The sequence below is a fragment of the Salmo trutta genome, chromosome 18 (genome assembly GCF_901001165.1).
Source record: "Salmo trutta chromosome 18, fSalTru1.1, whole genome shotgun sequence".
Lineage (NCBI taxonomy): Eukaryota > Metazoa > Chordata > Actinopteri > Salmoniformes > Salmonidae > Salmo > Salmo trutta.
This window is the reverse complement of record NC_042974.1, coordinates 38499607-38525225: the sequence shown is the minus strand read 5'-3', so window position 1 is coordinate 38525225 and position 25619 is coordinate 38499607. Positions and strand designations below refer to the sequence as shown.

The 25619-nt window shown below is 42.0% G+C and overlaps 1 protein-coding gene across 2 annotated transcripts in view; it reads left to right on the top strand.

The window, feature by feature from the left end:
* The window catches only part of LOC115153274 (regulator of G-protein signaling 7), a 108548-nt gene that overhangs the window by 51556 nt on the left and 31373 nt on the right, over positions 1-25619 (top strand). For both annotated transcript variants that reach the window (XM_029698538.1, XM_029698539.1), the window contains exon 3: positions 13825-13921. In XM_029698538.1, the coding sequence (XP_029554398.1) occupies positions 13825-13921 (97 nt within the window). The remainder of the gene's footprint in view (positions 1-13824; positions 13922-25619) is intronic.

Sequence of the window (25619 nt, the reverse complement as noted above, 5' to 3'; positions counted from 1 at the left end):
CCATAAATATGGTCACGGTATGTATTTTCCTTTTCTTGTATTTCTTAATCATCATTATCTCCTGTGGCTGATTCTTCAACAGTGCAAATCAGCCAGCTTAATTAGTCACTGCAGAAAATGTTGCCTGGATCCCAAAAATATGCAGCTTTTATTTTTACTTTATTTTTAAATTTTCAGCAGGCTGTTTGAGTGATGAAACCACAGTAGGTGGGCAGCGATATATGCTCTCAGTAGAATTCGTTCCAGCACACGACCAACTTTGGCTTAGTCATTTCGCCCACCGTCCGCCCACTAAGAACCACAGCGAGAGAGATAGGCCTTGCCCCAGGATCTCTATCCCACCATCAACCAGGGAGATAGCCATCCAAACAGTAGAAACAACAACAGAGAGCAGAGACCCAGCCAGAGGCATTATACAGACAGCAAGCCAAACAATAGAAAACAACAACACTGAACCTAGACGCAATAATGTACGACAGCGTATAAAGAACAACAGAAAACTATAGAGACAGCATTGGAGGTATAAACAGTGGTTGTAAAGGCAGACTTGGCTATAGAAGCAATTACTATGGTTACAAAAAACAGCATTAGAATCAGCAAAATTGAGTATTGGGAACGTAACTGAAATAGTAGTGTCAGGAAGAGAAACCGCAGAGCCATGATATACCACTGCCAAGTCTGTGGTAACTGCAGAGAGATATCAGCGATAGAATCAGAGATAGCAGAATATTGTTGTTGTCAGACAATTTTTGTTTTGTTTTGGTAAAAAATATGGCATTTTCGGAAAAATGTACGATAGATAATACGTTTTTATCCAACAGCGATGATATATATGACTGCAATCTGAGTGAGCCTCCATCTAGGGAGGTGTATGAGAATGGTAGGTGGGAAAAAAATAGCAAAGAGATGAGAAAGCGGCCTGGCATTAAACGTTGCCTTCAGAACGTATTCACACCCCTTGACTTTTTCCACATTTTGTTGTGTTACAGCCTGAATGTAAAATGTATTGAATTAATTTTTTTCATCACTGGCCTACACACAATACCCCATAATGTCAAAGTGGAATAATGTTTTTCGAAATTTTAACAAATTAATTAAAAAATAAAATCTGAAATATCTTGAGTCGCAGCCCAATCCAGATCTAGAAATCTGGCAGTGGCTTCTGATTAAATTCAATTTTCACAGAACCACTTGTTACAATTTCGATGAGGCTCTCTTGTTCAGATATCGGTAAGTGGACTGAGGGCAAGGCATGAAAGGGATAACGAATACAGTTGTTTGTGTCATCCGTTTCGGGAAAGTACCTGTGTAATTGTGCACCCAGCTCACTCAGGTGCTTGACTATATCACATTTCACATTGTCCGTAAGCTTGAGTTCATTTGCACACAAAGAAATCTTACAATGATGGAAAGACCTGTGTGTTGTCTTGAGAAGAGCTCCAACTTCTTAATCATAGCCTCAATTTTGTCCCACACATTGAAAATAGTTGCGGAGAGTCCCTGTAATCCTAGATTCAGATGATTCAGGCGAGAAAAAACATCACCCAGATAGGCCAGTCGTGTGAGAAACTCGTCATCATGCAAGCAGTCAGACAAGTGAAAATTATGGTCAGTAAAGAAATGTTTAAGCTCGTCTCTCAATTTACAAAAATGTGTCAATACTGTATGTTGTAAAAGCATTACATGGTCACTGTCCATATCATTGCATAGTGCAGAAAATACACGACAGTTCAGGGGCCTTGCTTCGAAAACGTCTTTGAAGCTGTCAGGTATTCCCTTGGCAGCAAGAGCCTCTCGGTGGATGCTGCAGTGTACCCAAGTGGCATCGGGAGCAACTGCTTGATGTGCGTTACCACTCCACTATGTCTCCCTGTCATGGCTTTTGTGCCAACAGTATAGATACCAACACACCCTGACCACCAAAGTCCATTTGATGTCACAAAGCTGTCCAATACATAAAAATATAATTTCCTATTGTCCTGGTTTCCAGTGGTTTGCAGAAGAGGATGTCTTCCTTAATTGACCCCCCATAAACGTAACGGACATATACCAGGAGCTGTGCAAGGCCCGCCACGTCTGGTGACTCATCCAGCTGTAACGCATAGAATTCACTGGCTTGTATGCGATGCAGTAATTGTTTCAAAACATCTCCTTCCATGTCACTGATGCGTCGTGAAACAGTGTTGTTTGATGAAGTCATTGTCTGTATAGTTTTTTTGGCCTTTTCCCCCAGCATTGTCCCAGCCATATCCACGACAGCAGGAAGAATTAAGTCCTCTGAAATAGTATGGGGTTTGCCTGTCCTAGCCACTCACCATATAAGGTGCTTCTAGCCCCTTCTTATTAATGGTATCTGTTGCTTTTATACATGTCTTACTACTCGAAAGTCGTGTTAATTCTCGCTCAAAAAACTTGGATGTTTTGTTTCTACATGTCTGCGCAAGAGTGAAGGTTTCATTGAGTTGTGAGATAGTACTTTTGCACATATAACACACTGTGGCTAGGGTAAGGCACTACTCCCAATATAAATGAACCCCAAATCAATGTAGTTCTCATCATATTTGGCCTCTTTGATGGTCCAACGTCCCTGTTTGTTGTTCAGTATTTTCCCGGGTAAGGGGGTAGTAGCTCTTTGGCTGCATCAGATTCACAACTGTCAGTGTCCATGCTAGCTGGGCTAACAAATGTAGAATTACTGATGCTGGCACTGGATGTGCTCGTGGAAGCAGAACAACTTGTGTCGTCGACAGGTGCAGGTGTAGTACTGCTGGTAGTAGCAGAACTACCACTAGAGCTGGTATGTGTCTCTATGGACGTGGGCCTTACTTTTTTTTTAACCATTTATCAATTTTCGAGCAAACGGAATGAGCTACATTTGGCTACATACGGACCGTTAGTGGAGAGTAACGGTCACTATGATTGGATGTTAATTATTTGACTAGGCTACCTGTATTTGACATTGTGTTGTTATTTCGCTGAACACTAGATGGTTTCATGTTATATTTGGCAGTGAAACAAGGGTACTCAAGTGAGAAAAAAACCTCACCCAAATGTATAGCCCGTTGGGAAAAAATAAATGGACTGTTTGAAAATATGGAGAACGATTTAAAAAAAAAATGTGAATCACATTTTTATTTGGCGTAACCCCGACGGCATTGCACATACTTTTGGCAATACCTGCTGTAGAGGATGACAATATTCCAAATCCTGCATCCTGTTTGCAATAAGGCACTAAAGTAATACAGAAAAAAATGTGGCAAAGCAATTCACTTTTTTGTCTTGAATACAAAGTGTTATGTTTGGGGAAAAGCCAATACAAAATCAACAACACATTGCTTAGTACCACTCTTCATATTTTCAAGCATAGTGGTGACTGCATCATGTTATGGGTATGCTTGTAATCGTTAAAGACTGGGGAGTTTTTCAGGATAAAAAATAAACGGAATGGAGCTAAGCACAGGCAAAATCCTAGAAGAAAACCTGGTTCAGTCTGCTTTCCACCAGACACTGGGAGATGAATTCACCTTTCGGCAGGACAATAACCTAAAACACAAGGCCAAATCTACACTGGAGTTGCTTACCAAGAAGACAGTAAATGTTCCTGAGTGGCCAAATAACAGTTTTAACTTAAATCTGGTTGAATATCTATGGTTGTCTAGCAAGTTAGAAGAATTTTGAAAATAATAATGGGCAAATATTGTACAATCCAGGTATGCAAAGCTCTTTGATACTTACCCAGAAAGACTCACAGCTATAATCGCTGCCAAAGGGGATTCTACCATGTATTAACTCAGGGGTGTTAATACTTATGTAAATTACATTTTCTGTATTTCATTTTCAATAAATTTGCCCAAAAATTTTAAAACATGTTTTCACTTTGTCATTATGGGGTATTGTGTGTAGATGGGTGATAAAAAAAGTATTTAATACATTTTGAATTCAGGCTGTAACAACAAATGGTGGAATAAGTCAAGGGGTATGAATACTTTCTGAAGGCAGTGTGTCTCGCCTGTGAACTGTGTTTTTCCAGGCAGCAGGCCTCTCATCCATGCTCCACAGCTCAGCTTCCAATACAGGGAATTCCCTGGGGAGGGGTAAGAGAGAATTCAACATTTCCCTGTAGGTATCCAGACATTTGGCTTATTCCCTCTGGACTCCGGGTTAGATCAACCACATCTTGTGAGTTTGTTAGTAGCCCCAGGGAGTTCTCTCTCTCTCTCTCTCTCTCTCTCTCTCTCTCTCTCTCTCTCTCTCTCTGATGAAAATACAATGGTTTGACAATTCAAAGAGATGGGTGATTGGCTGAGGTGGAGGGTGAACAATCTCTAACAACTTACATCTCTCTAAACCTCTACTCACATAAAAAATAACCCAGCATGGCTAATACACTGTGTTTGATTAGATCAGTTAAAGTTGCCAAAAGATCATCTGTGATACTTCTGGGAAAGCTTCAAAGCCAAATAGGAACGTTGGTCTGTCGGCAACCATCTGGAGCACAAGCTAAATGGAATACAGAAAGTGAGAATGCCATCTGTCAAAACCCTCGTAGAAATCACAACAATATATTATTAACTGTGAACTGGGGTAGAACTTTCAAATCAAAATCAAAGGTTATTGTTTATTGTGGCAGGTGCAGAAAAATGTTTCTAGCTCTCTCACCCTGTTGAACATTTTAGGCCAACTTTTCAGGGTGTTGCGTGAGTTCATGTTGTCAGTTAAAATGTAATTATTTCTCAGCCAGAGGGGAAATGTTGTGTCCAATGAGGGAGAGTTACAAAAAGAGACAAAAAAGAAAGGAATGAAAGATTATTTTGCAAGGGGAGACTTTCAATGAATGGATGCTCCACTGAATTGCTTTGCCTTATGGGTTGGAAGGTACTACACTACAATACCAAAACTATGTGGACACCTGCTCGAACATCTCATTCCAAAAATATGGGCATTAATATGTAGTTTGTCCCCTCTTTGCTACTATAACAGTCTCCACTCTTCTGAGAAGGCTTTCCAGTAGATCTTGGAACATTGCTGCGGGGAGTTGCTTCCATTCAGCCATGAGCATTTGTGAGGTTGGCACTGATGTTAGGTCTGGCTTGCAGTCGGCATTCCAATTCATCCCTACACCGAATCATGAAAAACAGCCCCATACCATTATTCCTCCTCCACCAAACTTTACAGTTGGCATGCATTGGAGCAGGTAGCATTCTCCTGGCATCCGCCAAACCCAGATTCGTCCGTCGGACTCCCAGATGGTGAAGCGTGATTCATCACTCCAGAGTATGCGTTTCCACTGATCCAGAGTCCAATGGCGGCGAGCTTTACACCTTTCCAGCTGATGATTGGCATTGTGTATGGTGATCTTAGGCTTGTTTGGAACTGGGCAGTGAGTGGTGCAACTGAGGACAGATGATTTTTACACGCTACGCGCATCAGCACTCGATGGTCCCGTTCTGTGAGCTTGTCTGGCATACCACTTCGCAGCTGAGCCGTTGCTGCTCCTAGACATTTCCACTTCACAATAACAGCTCTAGCAGGTCAGAAATTTGACGAACTGACTTGTTAGAAAGGTGCCATCCTATGACGGTGCCACGTTGAAAGTCACTGAGCTCTTCAGTAAGGCCATTCTGCTGCCAATGTTTGTCTATGGAGATTGCATGGCTGTGTGCTCGATTTAATACACCTGTCAGAAACGGGTGTGGCTGAAATAGCCAAATCCACTAATTTGAAGGTGTGTCCACATACTTTTGTATGGATAGTGTATATGTTCATTTAACACTGGACCATTGTTACTCTAACTTCCGGGATGCATACAAGGCCCTCCCTCGTCCTCCTTTCGGCAAATCTGACCACGATTCCATTTTGCTCTTCCCTTCCTATAGGCAGAAACTCAAACAGGAAGCACACGTGTAAAGGACAATTCAATGCTGGTCTGACCAATCGGAACCCACACTTCAAAATTGGATTTATTCACGCAGACTGGGATATGTTCTGGGTAGCTTCTGAGAATAATATGGACGTGTACACCGAGACGGTCACTGAGTTTATCAAGAAGTGTATAGGAGTTCCTCTGTCCAGTGTCTGTGCGCTTTTGCCCTTCTTAATCTTTTCTTTTTATTGGCTAGTCTGAGATATGGCTTTTTCTTTGCAACTCTGCCTAGAAGGCCAGCATCCTGGAGTTGCCTCTTCACTGTTGACGTTGAGACTGGTGTTTTGCGTGTACTTTTTAATAAAGCAGCCGGTTGAGGACTTGTAAGTCATCTGTTTCTCAAACTAGACACTCTAATGTACTTGTCCTCTTGCTCAGTTGTGCACCGGGGTCTCCCACTCCTCGTTCTATTCTGGTTAGAGACAGTTTGCGCGGTTCTGTGAAGGGAGTAGTACACAGCGTTGTACCAGATCTTCAGTTTCTTGGCAATTTCTCACATGGAATAGCCTTTATTTCTCAGAACAAGAATAGACTGACGAGTTTCAGAAGAAAGTTATTTGTTTCTGGCCATTTTGAGCCTGTAATCAAACCCGCAAATGCTGATGCTCTAGATACTCAACTAGTCTAAAGAAGGCCAGTTTCATTGCTTCTTTAACAACAGTCTTCAGCTGTGCTAACATAATTGCAAAAGGGTTTTCTAATGATTAATTAGCCTTTTACAATGATAAACTTGGATTAGCTAACACAATGTGCCATTGGAACACAGGAGTGATGGTTGCCGATAATGGGCCTCTGTACGCCTATGTAGATATTCCATTAAAAAATCAGCCAATTCCAGGTGCAATAGTAATTTACAACATTATCAATGTCTGCACTGTCTTTCTGATCAATTTGATGTCATTTTATTGGACATAAAATGTGCATTTCTTTCAAATACAAGGACATTTCTAAGTAACCCCAAACTTTTGAACGGTAGTGTATATACTGTATTCTACACTATCTATTGCATCTTAGCCTATGTCGCTCTGAAGTTGCTCATCCATATATTTAGATATTCTTATTCCAATGCTTAGATTACTTAGATTTGTGTGTATTAGGTATTTGTTGTGGAATTGTTAGACATTACTCGTTAGTTATTGCTGCACTGTCGGAACTAGAAGCACAAGCATTTCGCTGCACTCGCAATAACATCTGCTAACCATGTGTATGTGACTAATACAAATTTGATTTTGACAATATTATGATCAAAGTAGTTGATTCTTTTTTTTAAATATAAACTCAGCAAAAAAAGAAACGTCCTCTCACTGTCAACTGCGTGTATTTTCAGCAAACTTAACATGTGTAAATATTTGTATGAACATAACAAAATTCAACAACTGAGACATAAACTGAACAAGTTCCACAGACATGTGACTAACAGAAATGGAATAATTTGTCCCTGAACAAAGGGGGGGTCAAAATCAAAAGTAACATTCAGTATCTGGTGTGGCCCCCAGCTGCATTAAGTACTACAGTGCGTCTCCTCCTCATGGACTGCACCGGATTTTCCAGTTCTTGCTCTGAGATGTTACCCCACTCTTCCACCAAGGCACCTGCAAGTTCCCGGACATTTCTGGGGGGAATGGCCCTAGCCCTCAACCTCCGATCCAACAGGTCCCAGACGTGCTCAATGGGATTGAGATCCGGGCTCTTCGCTGGCCATGGCAGAACACTGACATTCCTGTCTTGCAGGAAATCATGCAGAGAATGAGCAGTATGGCTGGTGGCATTGTCATGCTGCAGGGTCATGTCAGGATGAGCCTGCAGGAAGAGTACCACATGAGGGAGGAGGATGTCTTCTCTGTAACACACAGCGTTGAGATTGCCTGCAATGACAACAAACTCAGTCCGATGATGCTGTGACACAACCCCCCAGACCATGACGGACCCTCAACCTCCAAATCGATCCCGCTCCAGAGTACAGGCCTCGGTGTAACGCTCATTCCTTTGACAATAAATACAAATCCAACCATCACCCCTGGTGAGACAAAACTGCGACTCGTCAGAGAAGTGCACTTTTTGCCAGTCCTGTCTAGTCCAGCGACGGTGGGTTTGTGCCCATAGGCGACATTGTTGCCGGTGATGTCTGGTGAGGACCTGCCTTACAACAGGCCTAAAGCCTTCAGTCCAGCCTCTCAGCCTATTGCAGACAGTCTGAGCACTGATGGAGGGATTGTGTGTTCCTGGTGTAACTCAGGCAGTTGTTGTTGCCATCCTGTACCTGTAATGTTCGGATTTACCGATCCTGTGCAGGTGTTGTTACACGTGGTCTGCCACTGCGAGGACGATCAGCTGTCCGTCCTGTCTCCCTGTAGCACTGTCTTAGGCATCTCACAGTACGGACATTGCAATTTATTGTCCTGGCCACATCTGCAGTCCTCATGCCTCCTTGCAGCATGCCTAAGGCACGTTCACACAGATGAGCAGGGACCCTAGGCATCTTTCTTTTGGTGTTTTTTAGAGTCAGTAGAAAGGCCTCTTTAGTGTCCTAAGTTTTCATAACTGTGACCTTAATTGCTTATTGTCTGTAAGCTGTTAGTGTCTTAACAACCGATCCACAGGTGCATGTTCATTAATTGTTTATGGTTCATTGAACAAGCATGGGAAACAGTGTTTAAACTCTTTGCAATGAAGATCTGTGAAGTTATTTGTATTTTTACAAATTATCTTTGAAAGACAGGGTCCTGAAAAAGGGACGATTCATTTTTTGCTGAGTTTATATAATTCATAATTTGGGGTTTGATATGATGTCTCTCCCCAAAACAGTGAGCTCATACCACTGTCTGACTGTTCTCTCAGAGGAGGACAGCTTCAAGCCTGATATGTTTGAAGGTGAATTATCCTGTTAAAATGAGGAGAAAATGGTTGCTTGGTTAAAATGTGGTGGACAGATTCACTTAAACTTTGATTAATTGAAAGGTATTTTATGAAAACCAAACAGGCTAATATTGCATGCTTATCATGAAGACTGTTTTAATACTTTAAGCACATCTCTATAACACTGGCTAGTAAATTTATAATTTATTTATCCATATAATTTACACTATATGAGCTTCAATGTTTATTTTAAAGGGCGCAGTCTTGGATGGATTTAGCTGATATAGGCACCAAATCAGATATTTGATCTATTCATATTTAACTCTACTCTTTAGATCTATTCATATGGCCTGTACATTTGATTGAGGATCACAAACAAGCCTATGTTCTGTTTTGCCAGTGAAGATGTGACTTTCTCATATGCCGTAAGGCAGGGTCCCCCAACTGGCAGCCCGTGGGCCCCCCAGATTTTCTGAGCAAAAAAAACTACTTGTTTTATTTGTTTCTTATATTTTTGGGACATTAAAGACTGTAAAAACACCAGAAAATCATCTCCAAGTGATTTTAATTTTGAAAGTATGTTCCAAAGTATTCCCATGCATAATAGAGAGAGATATGTGACCGTATTCAAATGTCAGCAAGGTTTGAAATTATTAAGTTTTAGTCAAGTATTATATCTGTTTGGGCTTCTTGCGGACAATTTGCAGTCTACAAATTATTTGTAATCCTGTTCCGGCCCCCTGACCATCCGCTCAAGAAGAAAATCGGCCCACGGCTGAAACTAGATGATGATCCCTGCCCTAAGGTATGGTGAGAATTGTTTTTGGAATGAGTCAATACGCAAATGCATCACACTGTTCAACATTGTGTTTACTATTGCTTGTCAACATACTGTAACTGTGTTCTATCACAAATTTGGCCAAAGTATTATGAACAATCCTCTGTTTCTGAATGCAGTGGATGATTTAAAAATGTTACGGGAAGGAGAAGTGTACATGACCAACTCCCACTCAAATCTGCATTACATCTGCCTGTATGCTCCATAATGTGTGGTGTACTGTGTGGTACTCCAAAATGTTTATTTTCTTAAGGAGTCGGTCTCTGTGTGGAGTGTTTGTGGGGTCTCTAGCTGTGTGAAATTCTATACGCCTGTGTACTCAGATAACAGCAGCTGGATAATTCCATTCACCCACCTTTGTTTCAGCATTGCAGTTGGACAATCATCACAGAGTAGGAGAATAATGGAGGAGCTTTTCATTTCATTACAGTGGGCCCTGCTGCTAGGGCGTTAGTCTCTGTGTAAACCACAAACAGACTTGAACTGCTTATTAGACATTCATAATGGAATTGGATCAATATTTCTTAGAATGTATTATTCTTTCCTTTCTCTGTCTTTTTCCTGGTAGAAAGCAGTTCAAGTGAGTAGATAGATATATGAAGCACTTAGATGACTGAAGCAGAGTAAGAAGTCTAGTAGTCCATTAAAAAGTGAATGTTTGTTCTTTTCTCTCAAATGCTCATTGGGGCTCCCTGAAAATTCTGAGACACATTACGAAGTAGTTGGAACAGCACCATGGAAGCCTTTGTTATATTTGGAGCTTTTGTTGGTCATGCCATATTTGCACACTTGTGTTTAGTCATGTTTGTAATGAACATGAAGGGAGACAGAGCTGGTTTCAAGCGCAGGGCACAGTAGGTGTTTATTGAAAAGGACCACAGGAGGAGGCAGGTAGCTGGGTCCAGGGGCAGGCAGAAGGTCATACACAGGGGGGTCCAAATGGGCAACAGTATAGGCAGGGAAAAGGCTAGTCCGGGAGATCAGGCAATAGGTAGATAACAGGAAATCCGATAAAGTACAGGCAGAGAATAGGCAAAAGGCGCTGTTAGTGAGGCAGGCAAAAACTGTCATACACGGGAGGAGTAAATCACGGGGAAATCAGCACTCTGAAAGACGTGTGTCACAAAACCACACAGTGATGGGGTGCAAAGAACTGAACTAAATAGTGTGTGATAATGAGAAACAGTGGTGTGAACAGGTGATTAGAATTCAGGTGATTGGGATCTGGAGAGTGAGCTGCGTTCAAGGGATCTATGTGTTTGAGGGTGTGAGTTGGAAGCAGACATAACAATATTTAATAAATCACTGTTCAGAAAACAGACCCTTTGATGTAGAAAGGCAGCAGGATCTTGTTATAGTCAGTCTGTATAAGAGACAAAAACACTTCTTCTTCATGACATGTACACGGCATGAATATCTTAAATCCAAAATATTCAGGCTGATGGCATTTTACACTGAGTGGGAGAGAGAGACAGTGTGAAGTATCGATCATCACTCTGTTATCCTGCTGGTTAGCTCAGTGAATTACGTAACTAAGTTCTTAAAAGTGTCAGCCTATGTGATGTCAATCTGCCAGCTGTCATTTAGCTATGGCTGATCTATTGGCAATGTGAATACTGGAAGTGGCTGTCTTTGACCCAAGGATATCTGTTTGTCATAGTGACAGTGCTTTGTTAGACTGCTCAAAATGATCTGATGAGAGCTGTCCAGCACGGCCCTCAATCCTCTGTCTGGCACCAATTTCACCTGTTAAGTGGGGAGGACATACATATTTATAAATCTGATCTCATGTTAGATAGGCATCTCTGTAACCCCATACTCTGCCTACAGCTCTTTATGTTCTATGCCTGTGTTCTATCAGTCCATTACAAACCAATTACTCAATAGGTTTTGGCTTCAGTGTACTTGAAATAGGGCAAACTCTTTTTGTAAGATGCTGGTCCCAATTTCTAAAAATATTGAATAGATTTTTAGGCCTTGTATGTTTACTTATCTATAGTTGATCATTATTGATTACAGTGGAGTCTGCTCTCCACTGTTCCATATTCAATCTATTTCAGTTGATACATTGGTACATCCTAAATTGCTATGGTACTGTATCTAGCATTTGCAATTCTGTGTTCTCTTCAGCAAATTCTTAGGACATCAAAATAGTCCATTAGAACTAAAAATAAAATCCTGACCTTCACTTAAGATTTTAAATGAAATACAACAAATCTGATGATTGAACAACATTTTGCAGTAAGTACCTCTATTTTCGACTCTATGGTACAAAGATCCAGGGCTTAGGTAATGGTAACTGAGACTTACATGGCAACTTCAGGTACTCAGGCTAAGAGTACAGCCACAGCATTTTTGCAAATTACCATAGAAAACAGTTTTATAGTTATGTTGCCTACACAATCCCTTCCAGAGCACAGCTGCCAGAAGAAAATCTTTACAGAGTAGTTGTCAAGATACTGTACAGACTTAGGGAGAAAGTTGATGAGGCACAGGGAAGCCAGTCAAATTAACAAAATGCATTCTACGAGGATAGAAAATGAGCTTTTATAACCAACACTAACCAATAAACCTTAATGGTTCCCAATTACTATCCAATATGATACAGTATATGGGCAGTGCATTGTAGTCTATGGAGCAGAAATAGAGCAGCAGGCCTTGCATTGTGTGTGTGTGTCACATTGTTAGTCTGTATTTATTCATGCCAGAGGGCTGGTTTGGGATATCTCTTGGCATCCATCCGTGAAGGCTGACAAATTCGGGCCACGCTCTGCTCCACTCCGTCCTGTCTGTTCCTGGAAATAGGGCCATCTGCCAGGGCAGCTGAGCCATGGTGCAGAGCAGTGCTCCTGTCCTGGAGAGTTGTAATGCAGATCTGTCTTTCTGTGGCATGTCTGTTTTGAGCCAGGTTGTCATGTCCAAACACACGAACACAGTCGTGAAGAGGGAACGACAAAGCCTATTCCCCCTCAGGAAACTAAAAATATTTGGCATGGGTCCTCAGATCCTCAAAAGGTTCTACAGATGCATCATCGAGAGCATCCTGACTGGTTGCATCACTGCCTGGTACGGCAACTGCTCGGCCTCCGACCGCAAGGCACTACAGAGGGTAGTGCGTACGGCCCAGTACATCACTGGGGCTAAGCTGCCTGCCATCCAGGACCTCTACACCAGGCGGTGTCAGAGGAAGGCCATAAAATTGTCAAAGACCCCAGCCACCCCCAGTCATAGACTGTTCTCTCTTTTACCGCATGGCAAGCGGTACCGGAGTGCCAAGTCTAGGACCAAAAGGCTTCTTGACAGTTTTTACCCCCCAAGCCATAAGACTCCTGAACAGGTAATCAAATGGCTACCCAGACTATTTGCATTGTGTGCCCCCCCAACCCCTCTTTTACGCTGCTGCTACTCTCTGTTTATCATATATGCATAGTCACTTTAACTATACATTCATGTACATACTACCTCAATTTGCCCGACCAACCGGTGCACCCGCACATTGGCTACCCGGACTATCTGCATTGTGTCCCGCCACCCACCACCTGCCAACCCCTCTTTTACGCTACTGCTACTCTCTGTTTATCATATATGCATAGTCACATTAACCATACCTACATGTACATACTACCTCAATCAGCCCGACTAACCGGTGCTGTATATAGCCTCGCTACTGTTATAGCCTCGCTACTGTATATAGCCTCGCTACTGTTATTTTTCACTGTCTTTTTTAACTATTGTTTATATTTCTTTACTTATCTAATACCTTTTTTTTTACTTACAAATTGCATTGTTGGTTAGAGCCTGTAAGTAAGCATTTCACTGTAAGGTAGGCAGGCAGCCTTTCTTTTAGGTTTTAGCTCAAAGGTGTGATTTTATTCATCACAGTGTCCTTTTAAATGTATCTGAGATGTATTTTTTGTGACATTTTGTTCTGTCCTGTTTGTTTTAAGACACGTAGGATGGGGAAACATTAGGCAGAAACTTTGCTGTAAGAGTTGATAAACTCAATTAGCACTAATCCAATAACATAGACTGACATTGATATGAGAAGTGTCTCTGCTGCAAATATCCAACCCAGATCTGTGTCACAGAGGCCATTCAGAACTCAGTAAGACACCACTCCCTCATTTCAGCCTCTTTCCTCAGTCTCTCCTCCAGACAATAATAATCCTATGTTATCTTAAATAATGTCTTCTCTCATTTCTTCCAGATGGAGGACGTAATAGCACGCATGCAGGATGAGAAGAATGGAATTCCTATCCGCACTGTGAAAAGTTTTTTATCCAAGATTCCAAGTGTTTTTTCAGGTAAAAGTCTTGATTTAACTAAAGCTTTTGTGCTAATACACGGAGTATACCAAACATTAGGAACACCTTGAGTTGCATGGTGGACCATTCTTGATACACACAGGAAACTGTTGAGCGTGAAAAACCCAGCAGCGCTGCAGTTCATAACACCAACCGGTGCACATGGCACCTATTACCATACCCTGTTCAAGGGCACTTTGATTGTCTTATCTCATTCACCCTCTGAATGGCACACATACACATCCATGTCTCACTTGTCTCAAGGCTTAAAAGTCCTTTAACCTGTCTCCTCCCCGTCATCTACACTGATTGAAGTTAATTTAACAAGTGACATCAATAACGGATCATAGCTTTTACCTGGACTCACCTAGTCAGTCGATGTCATAGAAAGAGAAGGTGTTCTTAATGTTTTGTTTACTCAGTGTATATTGAAATGGTAATGACAGGTAATAAGGACTTTTAGATTCTGACTGACTTAGAGAGCCGTCGGTGGTTCTGAAAACTAATTTACGTAAACCAGAGAGTAGACAGAATAATGTTGCAGGGAACTGTCCAGAGTTCTGAAAAGAGAACCTAAGGTTGAGCAACAAAAACTCAAAACTGAAAACATTGCTTATGGAAATTTCAAAGGCTAGATAGCGTTATAAATGTGGCTTGTTCTCTATAACACCTTATGCAAAAGTGGTATGCTTATTCCCTTTGCAGGACTGCAAACAACAGATCTAGAATCGGCCAGGGTGTGTCTTAGTTGTCATTATTCATTATACAACGGGTGGGTCTAATCCTAAATGCGGATTGGTTGGAAGCGCATTCCAGCCAGTGTCTATTTCACAAGTTACCACCGGCTAAATCTATGACGTTAAAATGCCTGTTTACTTTGTTCCATCTGACTGCGCAATCCACTGTTTCATCAGCCCAGGCAGGGAAGTTATAAACTTTATCTCCACTATAAAAAGCATCTAGACATTATCTCACATTTCTTTCAGAATAACATTTAGTTTTCAACAGCGGAGATTTGTATAAACTTTCTTGTCTGGCTCTCCGATATTTGTAACATTGTTTCAATATTCAAATTCGATCTCCAAGTGTCCCATAGTAATGCACGTGTAGGGGTCGGGAGTCAGGACAAGAGAGAGAAGCAGGCAGTGTTTCTCAGCCAGTCGAAATCATGAATTAGCTGGCATCATTTTTATGGGTATATACAAAGAAATGTCAATTGAAAAAATGTCAAACAAAACATGTGCAGCTAGTTTGCAGTCTTTGATTGTGTGTTAGCTGTGTTGTTGGCTAACTCCTCTGAACAACACTGTCCTAATGAGAGAGCACATTTTATATGCCAGGCGAAATCGTGCCTCATTAGCTCATTGTTATGGATGTATCCAAATAAATGTCACTATAAAACAGCTTAAACAAATGCAGCTACTGTTGTTATTCTGTCTGCACTGTTTGACGTGACTGTAAGTTAGCCGTAGTTGGCTAGCTAGCAAGCAAAGGATAAGACCGTTGCCAGCCAGAATGGCAATGGAACATTTAGAATGAACAACTGAGTCGCGTCCATAGATACAGAACTAAAAAGACTGAACGACTGGGCCGCGTCTCTGGCAACCGAACAAATAGAACGAACAACCAGCCGGCTTAGGTAGCAACCCTAGATTTGTTTCGGGACTCTATCTTGTGGATGGATGAAATAGTATGAATAAATTCATCAAAATAGTGTTTTTAATGAAAATCTGTCAATCAATATTTGAATATGTTGGTAACCCGTTGTAACAAGGGGATAATGCCCTCAGAGCCTGCGTTTGGAGGATATATTGGCACGGTTTGGCGGCCCTCGACTTCATCTCAGGCCTAACAACACCGTGCCAATATATCCTCCAAACACCGGCTTCTCGTGCATTATCACTTAAGTCCTTCACTAGTGACTTTCCCCAGAGTATACAAACAGAACAGTTGATGTAATGCTAGTAGGGTTCCTGGAACAGTAAAGTATTCCGGGGCCTAAATGAATAGCACAGCCACAAGATGAATGGATGAGCTGTTCTGTTCATTCTTATTCAGTGTTGCTCAGCATTCGGTTAAAATTAAATGCCCTCTCTTTAGTAATAGCTGCAGTTCAATAGTGTGTTAATTGAGACACACATAAACTCCCCTCCAGATGTATTTGGACAGTGAAGCTACATATTTTAAACATGGCTCTATACTCCAGCATTTTGGATTTAAGTACAGAATGTCACCTTTTATTTGAGGGTATTTTCATACATACGGGTAACTGCCAAAATAAAGGAAATACTTGTGTAAATGAGGGATACAAAGTATGTTGAAAGCAGTTGCTTCCACACAGGTGTGGCTCCTTAGTTAATTAAGCAATTAACATCCCACCTTGCTTATTGTCATGTATAAAAATTCCCAGTTGGCCATTATTTTGGCTACCATGGCCAGAAGAAGAGATATCAGTGACTTTGAAAGAGGGGTCTCAAAGGAGCAAATCAAATCAAATGTTATTTGTCACATGCTTTGTAAACTAACACTGAAATGCTAACTTACAGGTAATTTTCCAACAATACTTACTTACTTACTGACTTTATTGTCCCCATGGGGAAATTTAGTTGCAGTGTCATGTTAAAGTGCCGTTTAAATACAAAACAGAATTGATAATACAACTTTCATAACAGTTACATACCAATAAAACATAATTTTTTTTTAAAGACTAGCCTGCTGGCCTTACTGAGTCGATAGGAACATTAGCCCGAGCTATTTAGGAGGGATTTCACACCTGGCACAAATGATTGTCTAGTTCTGTTTTTCCTGCTGAGGGGTGCCCTATACCTGCGCCCAGAGGGGTGTAGTTCAAAGTCCGGGTACAGGGGGTGGCTTGGGTCTAATGCAGAGTTCAATATAAAAAACAACAACATTGAAATAGTGACACAAGGAATAAATACAAAATGAATAAAGAGTAAGAATAATGAGTAAAAATAACATAGCTACAGTATATACAGGGAGTACCAGTACCAAGTCGATGTACAGGGGTATGAGGTAATTGAGGACGCTATGTATCAATCAAAAGTTTGGACACACCTACTTATTCCAAGGTTTTTCTTTATTTTTACTATTTTCTACGTTGTAGAATAATAGACACCAAAACTATTAAATAAAACACATGGTATCATGTAGTAACCAAAAAAAGTGTTAAACAAATCAAAATATATTTGATATTTCAGATTCTTTAAAGTATCCACCCTTTGCCTTGATGACAGCTTTGCACACTCTTGGCATTCTGTCAACCAGCTTCACGAGGCAGTCACCTGGAATGCATTTCAATTAACGAGTATGTTAATTATGGCAAAAACAGCTCAAATATGCAAAGAAAAAAGACTTTAAAGACATGAAGGTCAGTCAATCCGGAAAATGTCAAGAACTTTGAGCTTCTTTAAGTGCAGTCGCAAAAACCATCAATTGCTATGATGAAACTGGCTCTCATGAGGACCGCCACAGGATAGGAAGACCCAGAGTTACCTTTGCCGCAGAGGATAAGTTCATTAGAGTTAACTGCACCTCAGATAAATGCTTCACAAAATAGAGATTTTTGGTTCCAGACACAGAGCAGGTGAACAGATTTTCTCCACATGTGTGGTTCCCACCGTGAAGCATCGAGGAGGAGGTGTGATGTTGCTTTGCTGGTGACTGTCGTGATTTATTTAGAATTCAAGGCACACTTAACCAGCATAGCTACCACAGCATTCTGCAGCGATACGCCATCCCATCCGGTTTGCGCTTCGTGGAACAATGACCCAAAACACACCTCCAGGTAAGGGGTATTTGACCAAGAGTGATGGAGTGCTGCATCAGATGACCTAGCCTCCACAATCACCTGACCTAAACCCAATTGACATGGTTTGGGATGAGTTGGACGGCAGAGGGAAGGAAAAGCAGGCAACAAGTGCTCAGCATATGTGGGAACGCCTTCAATACTGTTGGAAAACATTCCCCATGAAGCTGGTTGAGAGAATGCCAAGAGTGTGCAAAGCTGTCATCAAGGCAAATGGTGGCTACATTGAAGAATCTAAAGTGTAAAATATATTTTGATTTGTATAACACGTTGAACAAGGCATTTAACCCATTGTTCCCCAGTAGGCTGTCATTGTAAATAAGAATTTGTTCTTAATTGACTTGCCTAGTAAAATAAAGGTTACTTAAAAAATCTATGTGGTCTTCTGCAGCCTTTCTCTTTTGCCCTTGCACAGCACTTTCCTTCTTCCTCTTCTCCTGGTCCAGGTGTGCTCTGTATTTTAACCTTGCTGATCCAGCAGATGTCAGCAGCTCCTTGGTGAGAGGGACCTTGACACCCCCCAATGACATAATCACACACCAGTCTCTGAGCGATGACTGGGCCTTCCTGCATGTTACAGGTTTCCACCTCCTTGTTGATGGAGAAGCCTCTCTCGATGGTTGCCTGCCCATGGGAAGCCATGTAGGAACACATCCAGCCTCGTCTCTGTGGGCCGGAAAGAGAGGAAGTGCTCACTTTTGGCCTCGGGATAAGTAGTTCCCAAACTGTTGGGTAATCACGTCACCTGAAACAAAACAGATGAAAGGAAATAAGTGAAAATTTGTCATTATATTACATCAGATAGGCTTCTTTCACTTTCACTTATATAATTGTGTATACATTTGTTAATAATCGGGAACAAAACCTTTTCCAGAATCTTCTGCACAAGACTGCTCATCCTTCCCTGGCTCCAGTCTGGGTCAGAATACATGACAATGGGGTCCAAACCCGCAATCTGTCTTCCGGTGAGGTATTTCAGGGGGCTCTTGTCCTGCACTTTCTTTAGGATGTTTGACATACCCTTCATGCAGTCCCTCCTAAACTCTAGGACAGTAGGCTCTCCTACATTGGCTTTTCTCTGCAGTTCCTGACAGAGGGATAATGGGTCATAAATAGTGCTAAATAACTTAATACAATAGTGAGGATGCAGGCAGCAGATAGTTATCTATCATTTAGGAATGCTTTTCCAACTGTCTTGAAGGAGTTCCCACATATGCTGAGCATTTGTTGACTGCTTTTTCTTCACTCTGCGGTCCAACTCATCCCAAACCATCTCAATTGGGTTGAGGTCGGTCGATTGGGTTGACCAGGCCCATTCTTGGTCAAATAGCCCTTACATAGCCTGGAGATGTTTTGGGTCATTGTCCTGTTGAAAAACAAATGATAGTCCCACTAAGCCCAAACCAGATGGGATGGCGTATCGCTGTAGAATGCTGTGATAGCCATGCTGGTTAAGTGTGCCTTGAATTCTAAATAAATCAGTGTCACCAGCAAAGCACCCCCACACCTTCACACCACCTCCTAAATACTTCACGGTGGGAACCATACATGCGGACATCATCCGTTCACCTATTCTGCGTCTCACAAAGACACGGCGGTTGGAACCAAAAATCTCAAATTTGAACTCATCAGACCAAAGGACAGATTTCCCCCGGTTTAATGTCCATTGTGCGCGTTTCTTGGCCCAAGCAAGTCTCTTCTTATTTTTGGTGTTCTTTAGTAGTGGTAAATCTGCATGAAGGCATGATTCACGCAGTCTCCTCTGAACAGTTGATTTTGAGATGTGTCTGTTACTTGAACTCTGTGAAGCATTTATTTGGGCTGAAATCTGAATGAACTTATCTCGAATGAACTTATCCTCTGCAGCAGAGGTAACTCTGAGTCTTCCTTTACGGTGGCGGTCGTCATGAGAGCCTGTTTCATCATAACGCTTGATGGTTTTTGCGGCTTCACTTGAAGAAACTTTCAAATTACTTAATGTCCCAGATTGACTGACCTTCATGTCTTAATGGACTGTCATTTCTCTTTGCTTTTTTGAGCTGTTCTTGCCATAATATGGACTTGGTATTTTACCAAATAGGGCTATCTTCTGTATACCACCCTTACCTTGTCACAACACAACTGATTGGCTCAAACGCGTTAAGGAAAGAAATTCCACAAATTAACTTTTAACAAGGCACACCTGTTAATTGAAATGCATTCCAGGTGACTACCTCATGAAGCTGGTTGAGAGAATGCCAAGAGTGTGCACAGCTGTCAAGGCAAATGGTGGCAACTTGGAAGAATCTCAAATATATTTTGATTTATTTAACACTTTTTTGGTTACTACACGATTCCATAGTTTTGATGTCTTCGCTATTATTCTACAATGTAGAAAATAGTAGAAGTAAAGAAAAACCCTGGAATTAGTAGGTGTGTCCAAACCTTTGACTGGTACTGTATAATAGTGATGCACCGATATTACATTTTTGGCTGATGCCAATGTCTGATATTTTCCTTGCCAAAAAAGAAAACGATTGTAACAAGTGCGCTGAGAGTCGGGAAGAAAGTACAGGGAGTGAGTGTTTTAATAAATGAACAAAACAATAAACATGAAACACAAACAACACACCAACATGAAACAGAGTCAATAACACCTGAGGAAAGAACCAAGGGGAATGACAGATATAGGTAAGATAATCAAGGAGGTTATGGAGTCCATGTGAGTGTCATGAGGCGCAGGTGCGCTTGACAATGGTGACAGGTGTGCGGGATAAGCAGCAGCCTGATGACCTAGAGGTCGGTGGGGGAGTATACGTGACAGTACCCCCTCCCCAACACACGGCTTCTGCTGCAGGATGCCAACAAAGGGGACGAACCTGGGGATCAGGAGCGGAGCGGACCGGTCACCCCTGCGGAGGTGCGGGAACCTATCACGTCGGCTGAGGCGCGGGAACCTGTCACGTCGGCTGAGGCGCGGGAACCTGTCACGTCGCCTGAGGAGCGGGAACCTGTCACGTCGGCTGAGGCGCGGGAACCTGTCACGTCGGCTGAGGCAGGGGAGCCTGACGAGCCGGTGGAAGCAGGGGAGCTTGGCGATCCGGCGGAGGCATGAAAGCCCGACGATCTGGCTGAGGAAGTGGAGCCTGACAATCTGGCTGAGGAAGTGGAGCCTGACAATCTGGTTGAGGAAGTGGAGCCTGACAATCTGGCTGAGGCATGAGAGCCTGTAGCGGCTCCCGGACCCGACGTCATTCACACTGACACAAAAAACACTTCCTTATGCTTCCCTTAGGTGAGGTGTTATTCTATAACGAGTGCGCTGAGAGTCGGGAAGCAAGGACAGGGAGTGAGTGTTTAAATAAATAAACAAAACAATAAACACGAAACACAAACAACGCACCAACATGAAACTGAGTCAATAACACCTGAGGAAAGAACCAAGGGGAGTGACAGATAATCAAGGAGGTGATGGAATCCAGGTGAGTGTCATGAGGCACTGGTGCCCTTGACAATGGTGACAGGTGTGCGGGATAATCAGCAGCCTGATGACCTAGAGGCCGGAGAGGGAGTATACGTGACAACGATACCGATAACCGATATTTAACATTTTTGCGGCCTTTTAAGCATTCTAGTACAGTTAAATAGTTAACACACACACACATGAACACAGTAGTCTAAGGCACTGCCTCTCAGTGCAAGAGGCGTCACTACGGTCCCTGGTTCGAATCCAGGCCTTATCACATCCGGGCGGTGATTGGGAGTCCCATACGGCGGCGCACAATTGGCCCAGAGTCGTCACGGTTTGGCTGGGATCGGCCGTCATTGTAAATAAGAATTTGTTCTTAACTGACTTGCCTAGTTAAATAAAGGTTACACACACACACACACACACACACTGACCAAAAAGTTATTTTGTTGGCATTTACTTAAGTCCCCATTACCAGTAAAACATAATAAAAACCGATTTCTTTCACTTACTTGCTGTGCTGTTTCGTTGTTCATTTGTTCAGTCATTTCATTGTCAACCAGGATTTCCTCATACATGTCAAGCAGTGAAGTTTCAGCTCTGTCTGTCCGTGGCCTCTCTTCCTCGGGGGCGCACTGTCACTGTGTCCGTTTCCATCTTGTCCAGCTGTGTATGTAACATTTCACGTAAACTCTGTTTCTTGTCTGCATCGAAGTAGCGGTCCTTGTACATAGCATCGAGCATTGTGGCGACACAGTAAAGAGAGAATGCCACCGAATCACTTATTCACAGCCTGTGTCGGCAGTTTTGTTGAGCAAGCATTTCAATGCCATGACAGAGGGTATCACGTCTGCTGCAGGCGCAGTTGATGAGCTTTTTTCTCGAGTCAGTTGTTTGAATGGAGCTAGCTAAGTGTGTTCATGTTTCCAAGTTTTCAGACATGTTCTCAAATGCCATGCACATTCAACCAGCACATTCATGAGCATGCAATACGACTTTTCTCAGTACAAAATCCTCGACGACCCACTGTGCTGTCAGACTCAGCATGCTCATGGGGCTGATATCGCTGGTCCAAATGTTAGTTGTGAAGCTAATAGCAGTGACGCTATTACTGTGTAAGTCAGTAGGGCAACATCTGAAAAATAGCGCACTTGGTAGTGTGTACCGGAGCTCGACCAGTCGGCGAAAGCCAACATCACCCATAACAGAGAACGGTTGATTGTCAAGGGCAATGAATTCCATTATCTTGGCGTTAATGGATTTCGCCTTTGAGTTGTCTCGCTGAAATTTTCTTACTCTTTCAAATGACTGCTTGAGTTGTTGACTGCTTGATCCACACAGCAGACATTGTGGGCTAGGTTAGGAATGCTATGTTGCACGGGTAGCGCAACATTTTATGTGGCATCATTACGTCATATACCTACGTTATATAGGTATGCACGTCAGCTTTGACATCGGTTTTGTACATTGGCGTTAAACTAGACATAGGGCCGATGTTGATGTTGCCATTTTTAGCTAATATCGGCCGATTCCGATATGTTCACCGATATATCGTGCATCCCTACTGTATAACATTTAAAGTAGCCAAGTCTACTGACCAAAACGAGGCAACAAAAGATATGGAATAGCCTAATGCTATTAAATGGCATCTTCGGTAGATTTCCCTATGCTACTGTTGAATAGATCCTGATAAATTTCCATAATTAGCTAATGAGCAAACAATGTGAACGCAACTGTGACAATTAACTAACATTTGCTAATAAATAATATAAATAACATTAACAATAATTAAATCAATTGATTGATTATTTACTTTGAAATGTAGTAAATCCCGAGCTGTTGCATGCCCCATGAACTGTGACCCCAGATACCTTGACTGAATGCAATCTCCCTCCCAATAGCATACATGCAGGTCCAGTTTTGAACTTTTTGTCCTTTGGTTGAGGCTTTCGTTGGGGAACATCACCTGAAAGACCTCTCCAAATTCCTCATTGGCAATATAGGACTGACGCCTCGCCACGGAGTTTAGACTCCCATAGCACCTCTGCTTTTAGTGTCGGCGTAGAGCCAAATGTTGTTCGGGAGATCGCGTGATGCTGCTGTTCCCTGCAACAAGGTTGTTTGAGTGCTAACATGTCTGGCTGTAATTGGGACTGTCGTCTGTGGTACTGTGGCGGAGACGACTGAACAGAACTGAGAAATTCCGGGCGTTTGTTGCCGGCTTTTCACAGTGGTTTGTTGTTTTTCACACTGCATATGGGATTCTACAGCTTTAGTTCCCATAGTGCCAATTGATTTCAACCACGAAGTAAAGTTGCTGTTCTCCAACCAATTCTTGTTGAATTTGCACTTCCCGATGGTAGCTGCAGACTAACATTAACTGTCTAGCGTAGTTTAGAGTCTACCTTCTTCACCACAGCCAATATTTGCTAGCTAACAGACGAACACACCAGCAGCGTGAGAGAAAAGCAGCCAACAGTCAGGAGTGTCTCGCTGACTTCTGACAGCTGCGGGAAAGTTACTAAGTGTGGTTCCGCTCTGTGCGTGACTCAAGCTTAAATGCCTTCCTTCCATTGAAGTAAATCGGAACGTAATAAAAAGTAGTCCATCTCCCAGTCTACTTTTTTTAAGACCTTTGAAAAATGTGTTGTGGAAAATGTAAGATTTTTATTAAGGCCTTTAATTTAGATAAAGTCATTTAAGACTTTTAAGGATCCGCAGACACCCTGTATATAACGAAACCATCAGTAGAGTTCAATATGTGATTTAACTATTTTAAAAATGTTCCGGTACATGGGAATTTAACTGCAAACGTTATTTGTATGTGCAAAACGTCATCACGCACAGCCTTTTATCCGCAAAAAGTCTGTATGCTGGAAACGCACATATTATTATATGCAGATTTTATAACATTTGCATTAAAATCTGTCGCAAATTGGATGGAAACCTAGCTTATGTCTTGGAGTGTGCAGTTATGCGTAAGTATGCTGTTCCTTTCATTCAAGGTTTACAAAATGCCATCTAATTTCCCCATCAATCTCCCAATGCCTATCCACGATTTAAACTTACAGGCTGCAAGTCAGTGAAGGACTGTCTGGTCTAATTGAAGCTGGGTATGAATATCTTCCTGACTATTTTGTAGACTGGTGTTGGGAGGACCACTGGCAGAAGTCTTAAAGCAATGTCACCTTGTGTATCTGGAGAGAAGAATGTTTAGTGAATCACTTAATCGTTTCAGGCTATAAATAAATGAGCATCTGAGACCCCACCAGCAGGGTCATTTCAAACTATAACTGCATTTCAGAGAGAACATCTTGGGCCTGCTTCTCTCTGGGCTGGCGAAGGAAAGTTTTGTCTTTGAAGACCGCGATCCAGTTAAAATGGGTTTCAAATGTAGAAGTCCTGAGCAATCTGTAGTAAAGCAGAGCATTTTATCCTGAACAAAAATAGAAACGCAACATGCAACAATTTCAAGGATTTTTCTGAGTTACAGTTCATATACGTTAATCAGTCAATTTAACTAAATTCATTAGGCCCTAATCTATGGATTTCACATGACTGGGCAGGTGGCGTAGATATAGGGCCAGCTACTGGGGAGCCAGGCCCAGCCAATCAGAATGATTTTTTCCCCCTGAAAAAGGGCTTTATTACAGACAGAAATACACCTCAGTTTCATCAGCTGTCCAGGTGGCTGATCTCAGATGATCCCGCAAGTGAAGAAGCAGGATGTGTAGGTCCGGTGTTGGCGTGGTTACACGTGGTCTGTGGTTGTGAGGCTGGTTGTACGTACTGACAAATTCTCTGAAACAATGTTGGAAATGATCATTAAAATTTATGGCAACAACTCTGGTGGACATTCCTAAGGTTAGCGTGTCAACTGCACGCTCCTTCAAAACTTGCGACATCTGTGGCATTTTGTTGTGTGACAAAACTGCACAGAGTTGCCTTTTACTGTCCACAGCACAAGGTACACCAGTTTAATGATCATACTGTTTAATCAGCTTCTTGAAATGCCACACCTGTCAGGTGGATGGATTATCTTGGCAAAGGAGAAATGCTCCCTAACAATGATGTAAACAAATTAGTTCACAACATTTGAGAGAAATAATATTTCTGTGCGTATGGAACATTTCTGGGATCTTTTATTTCACCTCATGAAATGTTGGACCAACACTTTACATGTTGCGTTTATATTTTTGTTCAGTATACTTTTTATGTAATATAGTTTTAGTTTTTTGACGAACAAAAACATACATTGACAAAAACAATAGACAACTTAACATTTACATACATATCCACAAACATTAATGACATCACACTTGCTCAGATTCACATGTTCCCACCGTATCCGCACCCAATGCCTCACCCCTTATGACTTAATATTTTGTTATGTTGTTCCACTCGTCAGTCACTCAGTTGCACTA